General features: G+C 50.3%; 1 protein-coding gene across 14 annotated transcripts in view; it reads right to left on the reverse strand.

Annotated features, from left to right (window-relative positions):
• Positions 1-9,492: 9,492 nt before the first annotated feature.
• Positions 9,493-19,440, reverse strand: part of CEP164 (centrosomal protein 164) — a 71,956-nt gene continuing 62,008 nt past the window's right edge. For 8 of the 14 annotated variants that reach the window (XM_068554643.1, XM_068554655.1, XM_068554647.1 and 5 more), the window contains 14 exons: positions 18,345-18,488; positions 17,822-17,905; positions 17,633-17,701; positions 17,124-17,302; positions 16,660-16,786; positions 16,231-16,298; positions 15,547-15,754; positions 14,426-14,533; positions 13,679-13,793; positions 12,851-13,195; positions 12,007-12,073; positions 11,109-11,231; positions 10,872-10,953; positions 9,493-10,277 (listed from right to left, as the gene is read on the reverse strand). In XM_068554643.1, coding sequence (XP_068410744.1) covers positions 10,146-10,277; positions 10,872-10,953; positions 11,109-11,231; positions 12,007-12,073; positions 12,851-13,195; positions 13,679-13,793; positions 14,426-14,533; positions 15,547-15,754; positions 16,231-16,298; positions 16,660-16,786; positions 17,124-17,302; positions 17,633-17,701; positions 17,822-17,905; positions 18,345-18,488 — 1,851 coding nt within the window. In that variant the 3' untranslated portion in view covers positions 9,493-10,145. Of the gene's footprint in view, positions 10,954-11,108; positions 11,232-11,271; positions 11,501-12,006; positions 12,074-12,850; positions 13,196-13,678; positions 13,794-14,425; positions 14,534-15,546; positions 15,755-16,230; positions 16,299-16,659; positions 16,787-17,123; positions 17,303-17,632; positions 17,702-17,821; positions 17,906-18,344; positions 18,489-19,440 lie in introns of those variants that run through there. The other 6 variants (XM_068554656.1, XM_068554657.1, XM_068554644.1 and 3 more) reach the window with 5 other exon arrangements.

Raw genomic sequence — 19,440 nt, forward strand, 5'->3', positions numbered from 1 at the left:
TTCTCTATGTATAGTATCATGTCATCTGCAAACACTGACAGTTTTACTTCTTCTTTTCCAATTTGTATTCCTTTTCTTTCTTTTTCTTCTCTGATTACCATGGCTAGGACTTCCAAAACTATGTTGAATAATAGTGGTGAGAGTGGACATCCTTGTCTCGTTCCTGATCTTAGAGGAAATGCTTTCAGTTTTTCACCATTGAGAATGATGTTTGCTGTGGGTTTGTCCTATATGGCCTTTATTATGTTGAGGTAGGTTCCCTCTATGCCCACTTTCTGGAGAGTGTTTCATCATAAATGGGTGTTGAATTTTGTCAAAAGCTTTTTCTGCATCTATTGAGATGATCATATGGTTTTTATTCTTCAATTTGTTAATATGGTGTATCACATTGATTGATTTGCGTATATTGAAGAATCCTTGCATCCCTGGGATAAATCCCACTTGATCGTGGTGTATGATCCTTTTAATGTGTTGTTGGATTCTGTTTGCTAGTATTTTGTTGATGATTTTTGCATCTATATTCATCAGTGATATTGGTCTGTAATTTTCTTTTTTTGTAGTATCTTTGTCTGGTTTTGGTATCAGGGTGATGGTGGCCTCATAGAATGAGTTTGGGAGTGTTCCTTCCTCTGCAATTTTTTGGAAAAGTTTGAGAAGGATGGGTGTTAGTTCTTCTCTAAATGTTTGATAGAATTCACCTGTGAAGCCATCTGGTCCTGGACTTTTGTTTGTTGGAAGATTTTTAATCACACTTTCAATTTCATTACTTGTGATTGGTCTGTTCATATTTTCTGTTTCTTCCTGGTTCAGTCTTGGAAGGTTATACCTTTCTAAGAATTTGCCCATTTCTTCCAGGTTGTCCATTTTATTGGCATAGAGTTGCTTGTAGTAGTCTCTTAGGATGCTTTGTATTTCTGCGGTGTCTGTTGTAACTTCTCCTTTTTCATTTCTAATTTTATTCATTTGAGTCCTCTCCCTCTTTTTCTTGATGAGTCTGGCTAATGGCTTATCAATTTTGTTTATCTTCTCAAAAAACCAGCTTTTAGTTTTATTGATCTTTGCTATTGTTTTCTTTGTTTCTATTTCATTTATTTCTGCTCTGATCTTTATGATTTCTTTCCTTCTGCTAACTTTGGGTTTTGTTTGTTCTTCTTTCTCTAGTTCCTTTAGGTGTAAGGTTAGATTGTTTACTTGAGATTTTTCTTGTTTCTTTAGGTAGGCTTGTATAGCTATAAACTTCCCTCTTAGAACTGCTTTTGCTGCATCCCATAGGTTTTGGATCATCGTGTTTTCATTGTCTTTTGTCTCTAGGTATGTTTTGATTTCCTCTTTGATTTCTTCAGTGATCTCTTGGTTATTTAGTAATGTATTGTTTAGCCTCCATGTGTTTGTGTTTTTTACATTTTTTCCCCTGTAATTCATTTCTAATCTCATAGCCTTGTGGTCAGAAAAGATGCTTGATATGATTTCAGTTTTCTTAAATTTACTGAGGCTTGATTTGTGACCCAAGATGTGATCTATCCTGGAGAATGTTCCATGCGCACTTGAGAAGAAAGTGTAATCTGCTGTTTTTGGTTGGAATGTCCTATAAATATCAATTAAATCTATCTGGTCTATTGTGTCATTTAAAGCTTCTGTTTTCTTATTAAGTTTCTGTTTGGATGATCTGTCCATTGGTGTAAGTGAGGTGTTAAAGTCCCCCACTATTATTGTGTTACTCTCGATTTCCTCTTTTATAGCTGTTAGCAGTTGCCTTATGTATTGAGGTGCTCCTATGTTGGGTGCATATATATTTATAATTGTTATATCTTCTTCTTGGATTGATCCCTGGATCATTATGCAGTGTCCTTCCTTGTCTCTTGTAACATTCTTTATTTTAAAGTCTACTTTATCTGATATGAGTATAGCTACTCCAGCTTTCTTTTGATTTCCATTTGCATGGAATATCTTTTTCCATCCCCTCACTTTCAGCCTGTATGTGTCCCTAGATCTGAAGTGGGTCTCTTGTAGACAGCATATATATGAGTCTTGTTTTTGTATCCATTCAGTAAGCCTGTGTCTTTTGGTTGGAGCATTTAATCCATTCACGTTTAAGGTAATTATCGATATGTATGTTCCTATCACCATTGTCTTAATTGTTTTGGGTTTGTTTTTGTAGGTCCTTTTCTTCTCTTGTGTTTCCCACTTAGAGAAGTTCCTTTACCATTTGTTGTAGAGGTGGTTTGGTGGTGCTGAATTCTCTTAGCTTTTGTTTGTCTGTAAAGCTTTTGATTTCTCCATCAAATCTAAATGGGATCCTTACCAGGTAGAGTAATCTTGGTTGTAGGTTATTCCCTTTCATCACTTTAAGTATATCATGCCACTCCCTTCCGGCTTATAGAGTTTCTGCTGAGAAATCAGCTGTTAACCTTATGGGAGTTCCCTTGTATGTTATTTGTCGCTTTTCCCTTGTTGCTTTCAATAATTTTTCTTTGTCTTTAATTTTTGCCAGTTTGATTACTATGTGTCTCAGCGTGTTTCTCCTTGGGTTTATCCTGTATGGGACTCTCTGCACTTCCTGGACTTGGGTGGCTATTTCCTTTCCCATGTTAGGGCAGTTTTCGACTATAATCTCTTCAAATATTTTCTCTGGTCCATTCTCTCTCTCTTCTTCTGGGACCCCTATAATGCGAATGTTGTTGCATTTAATGTTGTCCCAGAGGTCTCTTAGGCTGTCTTCATTTCTTTTCATTCTTTTTTCTTTAGTCTGTTGCGCAGCCGTGAATTCCACCATTCTGTCTTCCAGGTGACTTATCTGTTCTTCTGCCTCAGTTATTCTGCTATTGATTCCTTCTAGTGTAGTTTTCATTTCAGTTATTGTATTGTTCATCTCTGTTTGTTTGTTCTTTAATTCTTCTAGGTCTTTGTTAAACATTTCTTGCATCTTCTCAATCTTTGCCTCCATTGTTTTTCCGAGGTCCTGGATCATCTTCACTGTCATTATTCTGAATTCTTTTTCTGGAAGGTTGCCTATCTCCACTTCACTTAGTTGTTTTTCTGGGGTTTTATCTTGTTCCTTCATCTGGTATATAGCCCTCTGCCTTTTCATCTTGTCTATCTTTCTGTGAATGTGGTTTTTGTTCCACAGGCTGCAGGATTGTAGTTTTTCTTGCTTCTGCTGTCTGCCCTCTGGTGATTGAGGCTATCTAAGAGGCTTGATGGGAGGCTCTCCCCAACTATTATTGTATTGCTGTTTATTTCTCCTTTTAGCTCTTAGCTTTTGCTTTTGTATTTAGGTGCTCTGACGTTGGACACAAAAATATTTACAACTGTTTTATCTTCTTGATATATTGGCCCCTTGATCATTATATAATGATCTTCTTTGTCTCTTTTTTACCATTTTTAAAGTCTGTTTGTCTGATATAAGTATAGCTACCCCTGCTGTGTTGTTGTTGTTCTTACAATTTGCTTGAAACATTTTTCAATCCCTTCACTCTCTGTGTGTCTTTAAGGCTAAAATGACTCTCTTGTAGGCAGCATATCATTGGATCTTTTTTTTAAAAAAAACCCATTCAGCCATTCTACGTCTTTTGATTGAAGAGTTTAGTCTGTTTTCATTTAAAGTAATTATTGATAAGTAAGGACTTACTGCTGCCATTTTGTTAATTGTTCTCTAGATCCATTGCTCCTTGTTTCTTATCCTGCTGTCTTTTTGTGTGTTTTGATATCTTGTGGTAAAGAATACTTTGACTTCTTTATGCTGTTCTGTGTAATTACTATAGGTTTTTCCCTTGTGGTTACCATGAGGCTTAAAGAAAATACCTTAAAATTGTAACAACTTAACTTCAATAGAATTCCCAAGCTTTACACTTTTACTTCTCCTCCCTCTCATATTTTAGAGTATTGAAGTTACAATTTACATATTTTTCATTGTATAACTAGTAACAGATTATTGTTGTTATGGTTATTTTTACTACATTTGTTTTCTAACTTTTAGAGTTGTAAGTGAATTACACACCACCATTACCACATTATTGAATCTAACTTTGACTATTTATTTACTATTACCACTGAGATTTACACTGCCTTCTGAGTTCTTATGATATTAATTAGAGTCCTTTTATTTCCACTCAAAAAATTCCTTTTAATTTTTCTTATAAGGCAGGGCTAATGGTGATGAATTCCCTCAGCTTTTGTTTGTTCAGGAAAGTCTTTATCCCTCCTTCATTTCTGAAGGAGAGTTTCACCGGGTATAGTACTGTTGGTTGACAGGTTTTTTTTCCCCTTTCAATATTTTGAATATTTTATCCCATTCTCTTCTGACCTGAAAAGTGTCTGTTGAGAAATTTGCCAACAGTCTTGCGGGGGTTCCCTTATATGTAACTTCACTTTTTTCTTGCTGCTTTTAAAATTCTTTCTTTGTCTTTGACTTTTGACAACTTAATTATAATGTGTCTCAGTGTAGCCCCATTCAGGTTCAACTTATTTGAGATTCTCTTGCATCTGGATGTCTATTTCTATCCCCTTCTTTGGGAAGTTTTCAGCCATTATTGCTTTAAATATACCTTCTATCCATTTCTCTTTTTATCCTTCCAGAATTCCCATAATGTAAATGCTGTTTCTTTTCCTTGTGTCCCATAAGTTCTATAAGGCTTTCTTCACTCTTTTTTTTTTTTTTTTCTTTTTGCTCCTCTGACTGGACAGTTACAAATTTCCTATCTTCCTGGTTGCTGACTCTTTCTTTTGCATGACTGAGTCTGCTTTTCTACTCCCTATTGAATTCTTCAATTGTATTTTTCAGCTCTAGGATTTCTTTTTTCTTTTCTTTTTTTTATTTTGGATGGTTTCTATTTCATTGCTGAACTTGTTGGGTTCATGCATTGTTTTCCTAATTCCATTCAGTCATCTGTGTGTTCTGGCAACTCACTAAACTGCCTTAAGAGCAGTATTCTGAATTCTTTGTCTGACAGAACATAGATCTCCATTTCTCTAGGGTCAGTTTTTAGAACTGTATTAGTTTCCTTTGGTGGTCTCATATTTATCTGATTTTTCTTGGTCATTGATTCCTTATGTTGATATCTTCCCATTTGAGTAAGTGGTCTCTTCTTCCAGAATTTGCAAGTTTGCTTTGGCAGAGACAGTTCACTTCTCAACTCAGTTTGGATTTCTGGATGTATCTGCTGGTGGAGCCTGCTACTAGGATCTATTTTTGTGTGAGGCAACTGTTTAAGCTCTGAAGTTGGGGAAGGGGGATGCCACTGGCTAAGAACAGCTGGATAAGATTGCTGGCATGGTTCCCGACCCAAGTGAGGCTGTAGGATGGGCTCTGTCATTGCCTGAATTCTCTGGTCAGGCTTCCTACACAGTTGGGACTGGATGCTATACTCAGCAGTTGGTGGGGCTATGAATTAGCTTTCTTGCCCTTGTGGGGCAGCAGAATGGGACCCAGGGCTTGCATGGCTCATTGCTTGAGGACCCAAATCAGGCAAGATTGTGCACGGAATATCCTGGTCAGGTGAGGCCACCAGTTTTGCTCTGTAGACAGGGAAAGCCACAGGCTGTGCTCTCTGTCCAAGTGCCACTGTAAGCAGGGCTGTTGGATGGGTTATGCAGCTTCTCATGTGCTCTGGGAGGGTTCCCTGGTCAGGTGGGCTAAAGGCTGTATTCAGCAATAAGTGGGGCTATGAATTAGCTTCTCTGTCCAGGAGCTGGGAGAACAGCTCCAAGGCCATTAAGGCTCTCTGTGGTCTTGACTCAAGCTGACCTGTGCCCCAAGTTCCCTGGTCCAACAGGGCTACTGGCTTTGCTCTGGGGGTGATCAGCTCTGCCCCCTGCCTCTGGACTCAAGCGTTGCTGGATTACGTAGCAGCTTCCAGGTGTTCTCAGCAACGCTTCCTGTTAGATGGGCCAAGAGCCAAACTGGCAGCCAGTAGGGCTATGTCTGTTCTCCTGCCTGGGCGGGACTGGGAGGCCGCTTCTGACAACTCCCAGATTTTCCCAAGGAGGCCTTCTGGTTGGGAGGGGCTGGGAGGCACACCACAGCTGGTGGGGCTACGACTCAGCTCTTCTGCCTGGAAGTGAGCCGACCAGCCTCCAGGGACTGCAGAACTCCTCATTTGAGGAGCTGAGTCGTGCAGACCTGCACCCCACCAAGTTCCCTGGTCACACTGCACCATCGACTTGTTCTGCAAATGAGCAAAGACACAGGTTGGGACTACTATGTGGGCTCTGCAAGTGGGAATTTGGTCTGCCAAGACCCAGTGCTGGAGGCCTCTCTCCCTTCTCCATCACCATCAGATTCCCAGTGGTTGAGCCCCACAGAGTCCCCTGCAATCCAAGGGGGTGAAACCAGGGCTCCCATGAAATGACCCACAATTCTGGGGGTGCTGTCACCCCTGGACTCTCTTTTCCCTCTGGAGGAACCATAGGCCCAAGGGAGACCTCTCGGTGTGGGGCGGGCTGTGCTGTCCTGGGGGAGGGGCAATGTGGTCAGCGTGTAGCTGCTCCTCTTACCCTCTTCCCACCCCCCACCCCCGCCCAGTGTGGTCTGCCTGGGTCTCTGTGGTACAGAAGGTGCTTCATCCTTGCTCCCGGGTTCTAGGATTCTCTCAGTGGTGTCTTGTCCGTGGATAGCTGTTAGTTGCTCTTGTGGCGGGGGGCAAAGTCAGGAACACCCTATGTCACCATCTTGGTGACATCATTCCCCTTACTGCGTGTTGAACACTGAGAACTTTATATGGATTAACTTCTTTAATCCTCATAACCATTTTATGGGCTAGATGCTGCTATTTTTAAATCGTCTTTAATTTTTTTTTTAGTTTTATTGAAGTATAGTTGATTTACAATGTTGTGTTAATTTCTGCTGTACAGCAAAGTGATTCAGTTATATTCTTTTTCATATTCTTTTCCATTATGGTTTATCACAGGATGTTGAATATAGTTCCCTGTGCTATACAGTAGGACCTAGCTGTTTATCCATCCTATATATACTAGTTTGCATCTGCTAATCCCAAACTCCTACTCCACCCCTCCCCCACCCCATCTCCCCCTTGGCCACCACAAGTCTGTTCTCTTTACCTGTGCGTCTGTTTCTGTTTCATAGATATGTTCCCTTGTGTCATATTTTAGATTCCACATATAAGTGTGATGTCATATGGTATTTGTCTTTTGCTGTCTGACTTAATTTGCTTAGTATGATCATCTCTAGGTCCATCCATGTTGCTACAAATGGCATTATTTCATTCTTTTTTTATGGCTGAGTAGTACTCCATTGTATATATATATATACCACATCTTCTTTATCCATTCATCTGTTGATGGACATGTTGTTTCTATGTCTTGGCTACTGTAAATACTGCTGCTATGAAAATAGGGGTGCATGTATCTTTTTGAATTATAGTTTTGTACAGATATATGCCCAGGAGTGGGATTGCTGAATCATATGGCAACTCTAATTTTAGTTTTTTGAGGAACCTCCATACTGTTTTCCATAGTGGCTGCACCCATTTACATTCCCACCAACAGTGTAGGAGGGTTCCCTTTTCTCCACACCATCTCCAGCAATTATTGTTTGTAGACTTTTTAATGATGGCCATTCTGACTGGTGTAAGGTGGTACCTCATTGTACTTTTGATTTGCATTTCTCTAGTAATTAGTGATGATGAGCATCTCTGTATGTCTTCTTTAGAGAAATGTCTATTTAGGTCTTCTGCCTATTTTTCAATTGGGTTGTTTGGTATTTTTGTTGTTACGTTGGGCTAGATACTGCTATTAACCCCATTTTACAGGTGTGAAAATCAAGGCACAGAGAGGATAAAGTGGGAACCTTTGATTCACACCCCCACTGTCTTTAAACCTGAGTGAGACCCCCCACCCCAAGAGTAGATGCCCCTCTCCTCCATGATGGCAAATGGTGTTAACACTGCCCTTCACTTGGGCCCTCTGTCTACATACCTGCTGGAGATGGCAAAGCTAAGCAGGGAGGCCGGAGAGGTAGGTTGGAGATGCAGAAGGTTCAAGGATGAATGAGGAGACGTTCCAATTCATCAGCACTGGTGATGGTAGGTGCTCCATTTTTTTTAACCATCACTTCCCCACCTCCCCCAAAGAAGCTGCTGGAGGTATGGGCCACCCCTGCCAGCACCCCTCCCCACCTGAGGCCTATATTAGGCCACTGGATACATTCAGTCCCTCTCTGGATGAGGGCAGCTCTCCACCCAAGGCAGGCCCCTCAGTCACCGAATCTGAGGCAGCTACCCTGCTTTGTCCCTGGACTGTGGATTTGGGCTTCGAGCTTTCGACCAGGGAAGACATGGGCCCAGAAAGGACTTGCTCAGGTCACAGAGCTTGTAGATGTCAGAGCCAGAAGTAAACCCAGGTGTCCTAAGGCCAGGGTTATTTTCCCACCCCCATACTGCCATTGTGTGTGGAAGTTTGTGGGGGGGGGGCTATTATCATGCTCAGCGTTGCTCCCTTAAGAGGCAATGAACATCTTACAGAAGAGCTTTGGGCAACTGCCTGAGCACCACGGGAGGAATGACCCTTACCCCACCAGTCAAAGGGAAGAGTCAGAACAGCCTCCATTCTTTCTTGTATTTACATAAAATCTCCAGAAAGAACTGGTATATTTGTTACCTTCGAGGAAACGGCCCACGGATGGGCTCTTGTACCATTTGAATATTGAGCCATGTGAACTCAGAGCCTATTCAAAATAAATACCCTTTTAAAAATACTCTTTCCTTAAGCCCCAGGCTAGGAGTCAGGACTGCTCAGATCTGGTCCCGCCTCCGCCCCGCAGACTGCACCTTTGGCCTCTCCCGTGATCTCTCTGGGCTGCTCCCTCCACTGTAAGATCTGAGTGGGCTAAACGAGTCACCCGCAGGCTCCTCTCCGCGCCTTCCTCCTTCTGGTTCTCAGAGCGGCTTGGACACTGGGACACAGAGGGGCTGGGTTCCTTTGTATGTTTTGTCTTTAAGTCGGTTTTCTTTTGCGAGTCCATGAAACACGACCTGATTCTCAGTTGGTTCTTCTAGCAATTTTGTTGCTACAAATCCAAGACTACGAAGGCTGTTCACACCACTGGAGCAGGAAAAACTCACCTAACTTTGCCAGCCTAGGACTTCAGGGGACTTACCGTTCATTTGTCTGCATGGGGAAAACGACGATGACGAGCGGCCTTTGGGAAATGGCACAGTGAGTCTCGGGGCCGGTAGGTGGAGTCGGGAGGCTGGGGCACTTCCCCACTGGGACGGGAGCTCTCAGGGCACAGCGATGGGGTATGAGGCTCTGCGCTTATAGGGAACTCAGCTGCTTCCTCCAGGACCTCAGGCACTTAAAGATCTCTGAGGCTTGGTTTTTCTCATCCATAGAAATGGAGCTAAAACTATCTACATCACAGGTTTGTCGTGTGAGTAGATCCGATACCTAGGTGTTCTGTGAATATTCATTTCCCTCCCTGTATTTTTAAGCAGGAGGCAAAGTCCTTCAAAAAGGAGACATATTCACACAACTGCCTTGTAGCAACTGGACCTGCAGAGATTTAATTGAGGTAAAAAACACAGGATTGTCACCAGAGTTGGTTGTAACGTATGAGCTATTCCCAAAGCACACAGAATGAACCAAATAACAAAACGGATGTTTTATGTCGTAGGCTGATGCCGAAAAAGTGTCTGGGGGTAAACAAGCCAACTGGATCTTAGTTTCTTATCCCATGACAGAGAAACGAGGGTGGGAGGCTGGAGAGTTGGTTTCTATGCATTGGAGATGCAAGGGCAACCCCACAGCTTTCAAGACAAGAAAAATGGGGGCATTTTATTTAAACAATGGGGCAGATGTTGAACATCCCCTGCATGTCCCCCCGAGGAGCCCACTGATGGGAGGTGGGGCTGCAGGATGCTGTGCCAGAATGGCAGCAGCTCCCACTGGCACTTGATCCCTCCCTGCCAAGGCCAGGCCCCTCACCTCCTTCAGAACAAGTCTCCAAGCTCTGAGGAGGGGCGGCAGGGGGATGGGGTGGGCGGTGGCACAGCTGGAAAAGACAGATGGAAACACTTGTGTATACCCAAGGTGGTCCGGGAAGAGAAAGCCAAGGTGAGGACCAGAGCCATCCCAGACTTTTCCTATGGCTTGTTGGCTTCCTGATAGTTGGGTACTTGAGCCCTGAGAATCTAGCTGGGATGCTCTGGGGAAGGGGAAGGGAGTGCTCCTGAGGACAGCCCCAGGGCCAGCAGAGGGAAGACAGGCAGCAAAACTTCTGGGGCCAGCCTCCAGCCACCTCCCGCAGAGCTCTGGGCCCAATACTGAGAGAGTCAAAAGAGAGAGAACATTCAAGAAAGGGGACATTTAAAAAAAAAAAAGTCTGATCTCTACACGGCTGAGGTATTAGAGAGACGGGGCCTGGTCCCAGTATACAGACACTCCAGGGGGGCTTTGTTCTGGTGAATTAAGGACCACACACGTGACCCTGGGAGCTCCAAGCAGGCCCTGCAGGTCCGAGAGACCAACTCCGCTCCAAAGGAGTCCCCTGGCCTCTGAAGGAGGCAGCTCCCCCAGTGCCACCTTCTCCTGAAGGTGCCCCTGTCCCCGCTGCCCCACGTCAGTGCTGCCAGTCCGCAGGAGTCACACAGGGCAGCCCGAGATGTGTTACACAGTCTCGGGCGGCGGCTTACTGTTTCTGGTCATACCATCCTTTCCCCCACCCCCACCCCCCCCCCAACGCCGCCGGTTCCCCGTGGTTCCTCTAGGTTCTGAGTGAGGCAAGCAGCAAAGAGGGGACGGGAGAACGCTTTATCAGAGGGAGTAAAGTGCAGGCAGCAACTCGGGCACTTGGTCTGGACGCAGGAGAGGCCAGGCTGCCCACCCCCCACCAGCTCAGGGCCTCAGTAGCGATACACCTTCAGTCTGTTGTTCTCATCCAGGCCCAGCTGCAGGAGGCCGGAACCAGCCGTTGGCTTGGGCATCGAGGAGAAGAGATGCCTGGCCACAAGGTGAAGGAAAACTCTGCAGTCAGCTGAGCACACCTGGGGAAGGGTCACAGGCCAAACGGGGTCCTCCTCGCACCCCCAGGGCCCACACGCCTTGGCAGTTACAGCAAGAAGGGATCAGGGTTTGGACAGCAGCTAAAAAGATACGACTTGGGGTCATTCTTGTAATGTTCCAGCCACTTGCGGTGAGCCTCGATCATGTCCTGGAAGTTGGCGCTGCCCACCTCGGGGACTTGGGAGGGGGGACGCTGCAGGAGGCGGAGCTGCTCACTGTGGGGAGGGCAGAGGAGGCAGGAGTGCCAGAGGGTTGCGGGGGGGGGGGGGGGGCGGTCTCTGGAGCGAGGCATGAATGCCCCTCGGGGATGAGGAGCATCTGTTTCCAAAAGGGTGAATGCTCCTGACGGCAAGGCTCCCACATCTGCCTGTTCCCGGCCAATCTCATCTGCAAAAGCTTCCCTCTCTATCGACTCAAATACCTTCCCAGCAGCAGCTCCCAAGTTGGCCAAAGGGTGAGAGGGCTTGTACTTATGGTTGGGGGCCTGCAGGGATACATCAGGGGCTACATTCGGTAAGGAATAAGATGAATGGGAAACTAATAACAGGTTTCAATAATTGCCCATCTGTCTCCCCCCACAGGGCACCCCCTCTCACTCCAGATGTTGCTCAGTGGGCCTGGGGGAAGAAGGGAGCCGTGTGATGCAGACAGAGAGCTCAGGGGCAAGAGATGAAGGCCACACTCCAGGGCTGGAAGGGGCAGGGTCCCACCAGGGGCCCATTTCTCCCCAAGGTGCCACAGGGCAGCTTCCTCACACGGCTGGATCAGGTAATGCCCGCCGGGCCCCACTGGGACCTCATTGGTTGGGTCTTTTCTCTGGCTGTGGAGCTGCACCACAGAGCCAAGCAGCTTTGTGGCCTGGGGACCTGCCTAACCGCTCTGGGTGATGTGACAGGGAGTGCTGGTCCCCTCACAGGTCCCACCTGCCCAGGGAGCTGCAGCGAGCAGCTGAACGGTGTGGCTCCACCCTGAGCCCACAGGGAGGCTTACCTGGCAGACACATACCCCAGCCTGTTTTCCAGGGGGGCAGGGCCACTGCTGAGGAACGGGATGCCAGCTGGAAAAGTGGGAGGAAAGTGTTCAGAAATGGGCAGCGGTTCACCTGAGCCAGCCCCCTCCTGCCTTCCCCGAGAAACTGCAAAGGCACTGCCCCCCAAACAAAAACAGGAAAAGCTTCTGTGGTTGGAGGTGAGAGACAAGAGGATGGCCAGGAATGGTCCTATTTATTTTATTTCTAAAACTGAAATTATTTTCAATTTGGGTCGGGATAAGGAGACGAACTTTTTCCTTCAAATAACTGTTTTTATGGCTTTTCACATTCCTTAGCAGGGCTATGAGACCAGGGGAGGCCACATACAGCCAAGGGGTCATGAACCCTGGAGTCACAGAGACATGGGGTCAAAACCCAGTCTGTTGCTCACTCCCTGGGTACCCTGGAGCATATTATCAATACTTAACCTCTGAGTCTCAGTTTCGCCATCTGTAAAATGGGAATAAATATTATAACCTCAGAGGGTTAATATAAGGACTAAATGAAAAACCATATATAAAATGCCTAGCCCATAATATATATAACACACAAGATGGCAGCGATCATGACACTGACAACAGTGACCTCCTAGGTTTGGCTGAGCTCTAGAATCCATCGTAAAGGCCCCATCCGGTAAACCATCAAGACACACAGGGCCTCCAGCCACAGGGCGAGCAGCAAGGTCCTCTCAGGCACCCGCCATGGAGTCAATGGGCCATGCCAAAGTTGGGGGTGAGCCGTAGGCAGAGGAGGAAGGCAGGGAGACTGAGCCCAGAACCACGCATGGCCTAGAGGGAGGCTTACTTGGAAAATACTTGCGCCACTTCTCCACCAGGAAGTCGTCCACGGTCTGAGCCACGGAGGACGAGAGCCGGGGGCCCAGCTCTGGGTCCCAGGCCCACTGGGTGGACGTGGGTGGAGCCGGGGATGAGGCTGAGACCCGCGCCAGGGAGGGGTAGGAGGGAGCGGGGGTGCCCCTGGAGGCCTGGGTGGGGAGCGGTGCGGGCGTGGAGGTGAAAAGCGGCGGAGGCTGGGTGTCGAGGCTGCCCAGCACGCTGAGGACACCGTTGAGCTGGCTGCTGATCCGCTGCAGGGAGCTGCTCAGGTAGTGGATCTTGTTGGGGAAAGTGGGCCTCGGGGTCGGGCCGACTGAAAGGGAAGAGGCAGAGGGTGGGGCAGGACTCGGGCTCGGGGCCCTGGAATGGCCCAGGCCAAGCTGGTACTGTGCATCCTACCGGCCCACATCCCCACCCCTTCCCCGTTCCTCCCAACAAAAGCCCCAGGGCTTCTGTGTTCCAGACAGGAAGCTGGCCGAGAGAAAGAGCATCCCCAGGGCGAGGCCCGCCACCCCTTTGTAGGCCACAGCTGCAGAGGGAGAAGAGCCTTCCGGGGGGGGGGGGGGGGGCGGGGGGCGGCACAGGAGGGACAGGCTAAGAGGGACCCCTGTCTCACTGTGAGGACCCTGCACACTCAGAAGGCTTCCCCTGAGCCTCTGGGCCCTGTGCGCTGGGAAGCCCAGAGGGCTCACTCCTGCCCAAGCGTCTGCTGAGCACCTGCTCCAGACGCCGGCCCCCAGAGGCCCGCCACACAGGGAGGGGCTGCACCTCCGTTCCCCATGGATACCCCACTCACTGTGAGGCAGGGGGCAGGATTCGGAACTGTCACTGCTCCCGTCTTCCAGGTCGCTGAGGTCAAAGGTCACCACCTTCTTGGTTGGGGGTCCTCTCAGAGTGTCTTCATCTGAAGCCTGGTGGGTGAAGCGGCAGTAAGGACTTGCCCTGTGCTTTCTGCCCACTGCCCTCGTGACACCTGAGGACTTGGTGGGTAGGCTCTCTGGGCCCAAAGTTCTAGGAGAGGCACGTCATATAGGCTGCCTTACAGCCGAGGCTACGAGAACTCAGCCACCGAAGATAGGGCAGTAGGGCCACCAGGACCAGGCAGACCCCAACCCTTCCCCCCAGTAAACACTCCCCATGGTGTCTCTCCACCTAAGCTCCCCTCCTGTTGTACCTACACCTCTGGCATCTGGGGGACAGGCTACAAGGCCCCAGGGAAGGTAGGGAAACCTTCTAGGAGCCTCTATTCCTGACACCCAGGGCAAACTTCTCCTCGGGTGCCAGGGCAGGGGCCAGTCCTCTCCCAAGAACCTTCAGGAAGAGGCTCCGGGTCTGCTCAGGACCACTCAGCACAGACATCCAAAGCCCCAGATGTGTTCAACAAATTCAAAGCTGAAGCCACTGCCGTTTTCACCAGCCCAGAAGCCCTAAGCCTACTGCCAATCCTGGGCCCTAGCAGCCCAGCTGTCCCGACACAGGACCAAAGAACCCAACTGAATCCCAGGAATGGAGGAGGGAGGCCATGGCAGCAATTGGGCTGCACCTCGTCCCAGAGAGAAGACTCCAGCTGATGCAGCTTCTCCTCCTTTTTCTTCAGCAGGTCGTGGCCTTTCCGCATGGCTGACTTCATCTCATCCAGGTGCCTGGTCTCCTAGCGCCAGGAAGAAAGGGGAGGAGAAAGATGGTGACTAACCACACAGGCAGATGCCGGAGGCCCAGCTCTGCCGTTTGCAGGCTGGCTGACCTGGGTGATCTTGAACAAATCACTGAGCTCTCAGTCTGGATATTCATCTAAAAAACAGAAATACTACTTCTCATAGGGTCGTGAGAGAGAAGAGATAGAGTATGCTATGTGCTCTCCACTATGCCCACTCCTAATAAATTCTCAAATGGTTACTGTTAACCAAATGGTTATTATTATCACTGCTCCAACTACCAATACTATCAGCAGCAGCAGCAGGAAGGATTCAGCAGAGCAATGACAGGGCCTGGGGGTAGCATGCAGATGTCACTGGGAAGGCTGCCCCTCTATAGGGACCAGCCTCTTGCCCTCTGCCGCCCCCCAGCCAGGCTTAGGGGCCACAGCTCACTCACCGGCTCTGAGCACCATCAGAGTTCTAAGGGACCAGGTATGATCGTCTGCCAATACCCTCGAATGGCAGAGAGAGCTGTGATCCCACTGATAATAACCACGAAGTCTCTGGCTTTTCATTGCAAATTAAGGTCTCAGAGAAGGAAAACAGAGAAGTAACTCAAGCTTATGCCGAGTGTGCTTAAAAGATTTTCACTTATGAGTGAAGTCTTGAGTGTGATGGAATGGCCAAGCACTGTGGAACTTCTCTCCTCTTCCCCTAGAAAATGGGAATACCACTACTACCTTGCACATCATCTATGGATACTGTGAGGCCCAAATGACTTCCTATTAGAGAAAGCATTCCACACACTGCCCTGGCACGTAAATGTAAGGACGCTTCCATCCTCGTGGAGATCGTATCCTGTATCCCCTGTCTGGTCTCCCTAGACTTGTCCAGTGACCCCAAAGCCCATGTGACCACTCTCGTGGAGTCACCAGAATGATCAACTGAGGGCGAGCCCAAAGTGAGTGCCGCCGGCTGCCCTAGGCCTCCCCCACACGTCTGGCAGGCCCTCCCCCGGGCTCCTGACCTCCTCCAGGTCCTTGCACATGTCCTCCAGGGCCTTGGTGCCTGGCGGGTCTTTGGCCGCCTCCTGAGCGCTGGCCAGCTCGTGGCGCCAGTGCTGCTGGGCGGCCTTCAGAGCCGTCTGCCGCCTCCGCATGGAGCGCGTCTGCCGGACCAGGAACTCCTTGGCGCTGCGGAGAGCTACCCCCTCGGCAGAGAGGTAGTGCCGGGCGCTGCGGGGGGACAGGCCAGGGCGGGGGGTTGGAGGGGGAAACACACTCTCTGAGAACCCCTGCTGTGGGTCACAACCACTTCCCCAGCAGATGCCCATCCTGAGCACAGACTGCGGTGCTGGGGCCGGGCAGAGTGCGGGGACGTCGCCACTAAATACCCACAGTGTGCGGGGCACGTGCTGCGCTGAGTCCTCCCACCCTGACTCTGAAAGGGAGCGTGCCTGAGGCCTCCAGAGATGGCCAGACACTCCCATCAGCCTGACCCACAAGCAGAGGTCAGCAGATGCCAGAGATCACCATGGGCACGTTCTTGGCTTGTCAGAGACGATTCCTCAGGCACCCAGGTCCCCTTCCCTGAACCGAGCCCCCCTGGAGACCGCCGTCACGTTTCAGTCCACCCCGGCTCTGTGACGCAGGCACTCACTTCCCCTTCCTGGCATCCTCAACGCAGAATAAGACAGGTTATTGGAACTCACCTGTCCAAGGACAAGTCGGTCTCCTCCTTGCTCTGGGAGAGGGAAAAGGATACCTCTTTAGTCTGGTTCTAGGACACACAGTAGAAAAGGCCCATTGAATGTAACATCAGGTACACTACAGGCTCAAAGGACCCCGAAGTCCCTCCTAGTGGCCCAGACGCAGAAATGGTTCTGCCAGCCACTGGGCTATTCACTTACAGACATAATCTGATTGATGGAGAAGGGGACTAGGAATGATAAGAACAGGAGGCTAAGGTTCTATGCAGAACAGAGCCAGGACCCCTCCAGGAGCCCAGAGCCTTCCTGGAGCCCCACGCCCCGGTGCCCCACCCCTTCCCGGTGCACTCTTGGAGGCCCACCACCTCCTGGTGCCTGGAGCCTTGCCCTAGCCCAGCCACCCTGACCCTTCCAAGGCACAGAAAAGCTCACCGTCCCAAGCGATTTCCTCAGGTCCTCAATGTGGAGATCGGGCTCAAAACGTGGGGAAGCATTACTCTCCTCTACCGCCAGCTCTTTCAACAAGTCCTGCTTCCTCTGAGCTTTGGCCTCCAGGTCACTGTGGTGGGAGACGAAGGGGGGCGGGGGGGGGGGGAGGCAGGGTCACATGACGAAGCAGGCCAGGCAGCACACAGTCAGGGCTCCTGGGGGGAAGGGGGGAGAACCATCTCCATCCCTTCACTCCTGTCAAAGACCCTGGAGGCAGAGCTGGGGCGTGAACAGTAGAACCAGGGACCCCCGGGTACTCACAGCCCCGACTCCCTACAAAACGCAGCCCCTCCACCTGGCTCCACCTCTGCCTGTTAACTGGGCCGTGAGTAGACAGGGCCCATGAGCAGCAGAGGTCAGAAGGCAGGCGAGAGACAGTAGGGGTGGCTAAATGCACGGGTACAGACCACCTGACATGCTTCTGCAGCCTCTGACTCTGGGTCTGCAGCAAATCCACCTGGGACTCCAGCTCCAACTTGCGGGCCTGAAGCTCCTCGAGAATTCTTCGGAGCTGCCGGTTTGACTCCAACAGGTGGCTGTGCTCCTTCTTTGCCTCCTCCAGGTGCTGATGGGTGGCTGCGGCTTCCTGGGGGCAGGAGGAAAGAGAGACACACCCAGAGACGTGGGGCGGGGGGGGGGGGGGGTGGGGAAGGCAGGGAGCGGGCAGCACCAGACACCAGGGAAGAGCAATAGGGAGAGGATGGAACCAGGCACACTGAAGCCCTGTGTCTGCCTTCAGCGTCAGTGACCCCCACCAGCCCCACCCCCGGCGGCTCCTGAGCTGGTCCCACACACTGGGGCTATTGGTGCGATAGCAGCCAACATAGTCTGGAATCTAATTCCGTGGACAGATCAGGTGAACAAAGGGGTGGGGGGAGGGGAGATAGAGGAGGGAGGACAGGAGAGGCCGACAAACCTCGCTCTCCAGCGCAAACTGCCTCTGCACATCGAGGAGCTGCTGCTTCTCCTTCCGGGCAGCCTCCTCCTGCGGGCGAAGGAAAGGACCGGCTATCTGGCCATCTCCGGACCCCAGGTCCTCTCCTGGGGAAGCTGACTCCAAGGTCCAGGGTCCCCAAGAGCCTGTCCTCCGCCCCCGCTCCCACACCTGGACATCCAGCTGAGCCAATCTGGCCTTGACATCCTTGGTTCTGGTTTCAAGCTCCACCTCTAAATCTTGGAGTTTCCTTTCCTGCACAGAAGTGTAGGTGGAGAGAAAGACGTGAGCGTAGCAAGAGCACAGGCACGTGCTGAGCAGCAGGAGGGGTTTGTGACCTACCACCCCATACCACCTGCTCCAAGCTGGGCTGGCTTCCCCCACTCGCCCCCATGACCTCCCAGCAGCGCACCACCTCTCGTCTATTTCAGCGGGGGCGAGGAGAGGCGAAGGCGCCAACCCCGAGGCCCTGGGGCTGCTGACCTCCGCCTCTAGTCCTGGGGATGCTCCCTGGCCCAGAAAACAAAAGCGCAAGGATGCCCCAGCTTGCGCATGGCCAGCGAGAGACCCCCACCCCTGAAGCTGTCAGGCTCCGTCTGCTGCTGCTGCAGTGCCGGCCCCCAGCACTTTTCTACCCGGGGTGGAAGGGTCGGGCAGGGCAGGCCCCAAGCGACCGTCAGTCTGGGGCCCCCACCTGCTCCCGGAGCCACCGCTGCTGGTCCTCGAGCTGCCGGGCCTGCTCCTGCCTCACCGTCTCCAACTCCCGCTCGTGGGCCCTGCGCAGGCGCTCCAGCTCTCCCGTCAGGTGCCCCAGGAGTTCGGCCCGCTGCTTCCTCTCCTGCACGGACGGTGGGGCCGCCGGTGGGAAACCACAGCCGCCCCTCCCACCCCTAAAACCACAGCCCACCCCGCAGCCTTGGGTCAGTGCCATCAAGGACCCCAACAGGCCTCTAAGGCCGGCTCTTGGAAAAGAGCAGGAGAGCGCTGAGGATGGCGAGGTCCCGCCCCCAGAAAGCCTGCACCCCGGCTCTCTGCTGCTGAAACAACGCTCGTCAGACGTGCTGAGAAATCCCTGGGTGCAAGCCGGCCTCTCCCAGCACCCCTGCACGTCCAGCCTTCCTTCCTTAAGGGAAGAGAGACCGTTACTAAATTCTCCCTCTTCCTCAGCAAGGGCAGAACTAGTTTGGGAAGGGAGTCAACTACATTTCACCACGACGGGCCACTACTTCTGCCCTGGTGCAAAGAGTCTGGGATACCGGTCCCAGTTACTGGAGGAGTAGCCTAGAAACCCCGGGTAAAGGCCTGGCTCTGGGCTAAAGTCAGCCACCAGCCCTCCCCCTCGTCCACCCCCAACATGAGCAAGCCGGCATGGGTCCACTTAAGTCACTGAACGTTCCCACCGAAGGCTGAAGTTGGGCAGATAATATCTAAATATTGGTTGGCTCTTGCCAGTCTATTTCCTGGTGTCCTGGAATTTCTATTAACCCTGGTGGCACGGTGTTGGGTGGTTAAAATTGAAGACTTTGGAGTCAGACCGTCTGGCTTGAATCCTAGCTCCTCTACTTAACTAGCCAGGGTGGGCTTGGGAGAGTTGCTTACACTCCCCAAGTCTCAGTTTCCTCTTTTTAAAATGGAGATAATGAGTATGAACCCCCTAAGGGTGTCATGAGGACTAAATGAGGTAATATACATAAAGAGCTTAGGACAGTGCCCGGCACGTCGTACAAGCTCAATACACGTCGGCTGTTATCAATATGAGAGCAAAGTGCAGCCTGATGATGGGGAGGAAT

Source organism: Eschrichtius robustus, chromosome 11 (genome assembly GCF_028021215.1).
Source record: "Eschrichtius robustus isolate mEscRob2 chromosome 11, mEscRob2.pri, whole genome shotgun sequence".
NCBI classification, from domain to species: domain Eukaryota; kingdom Metazoa; phylum Chordata; class Mammalia; order Artiodactyla; family Eschrichtiidae; genus Eschrichtius; species Eschrichtius robustus.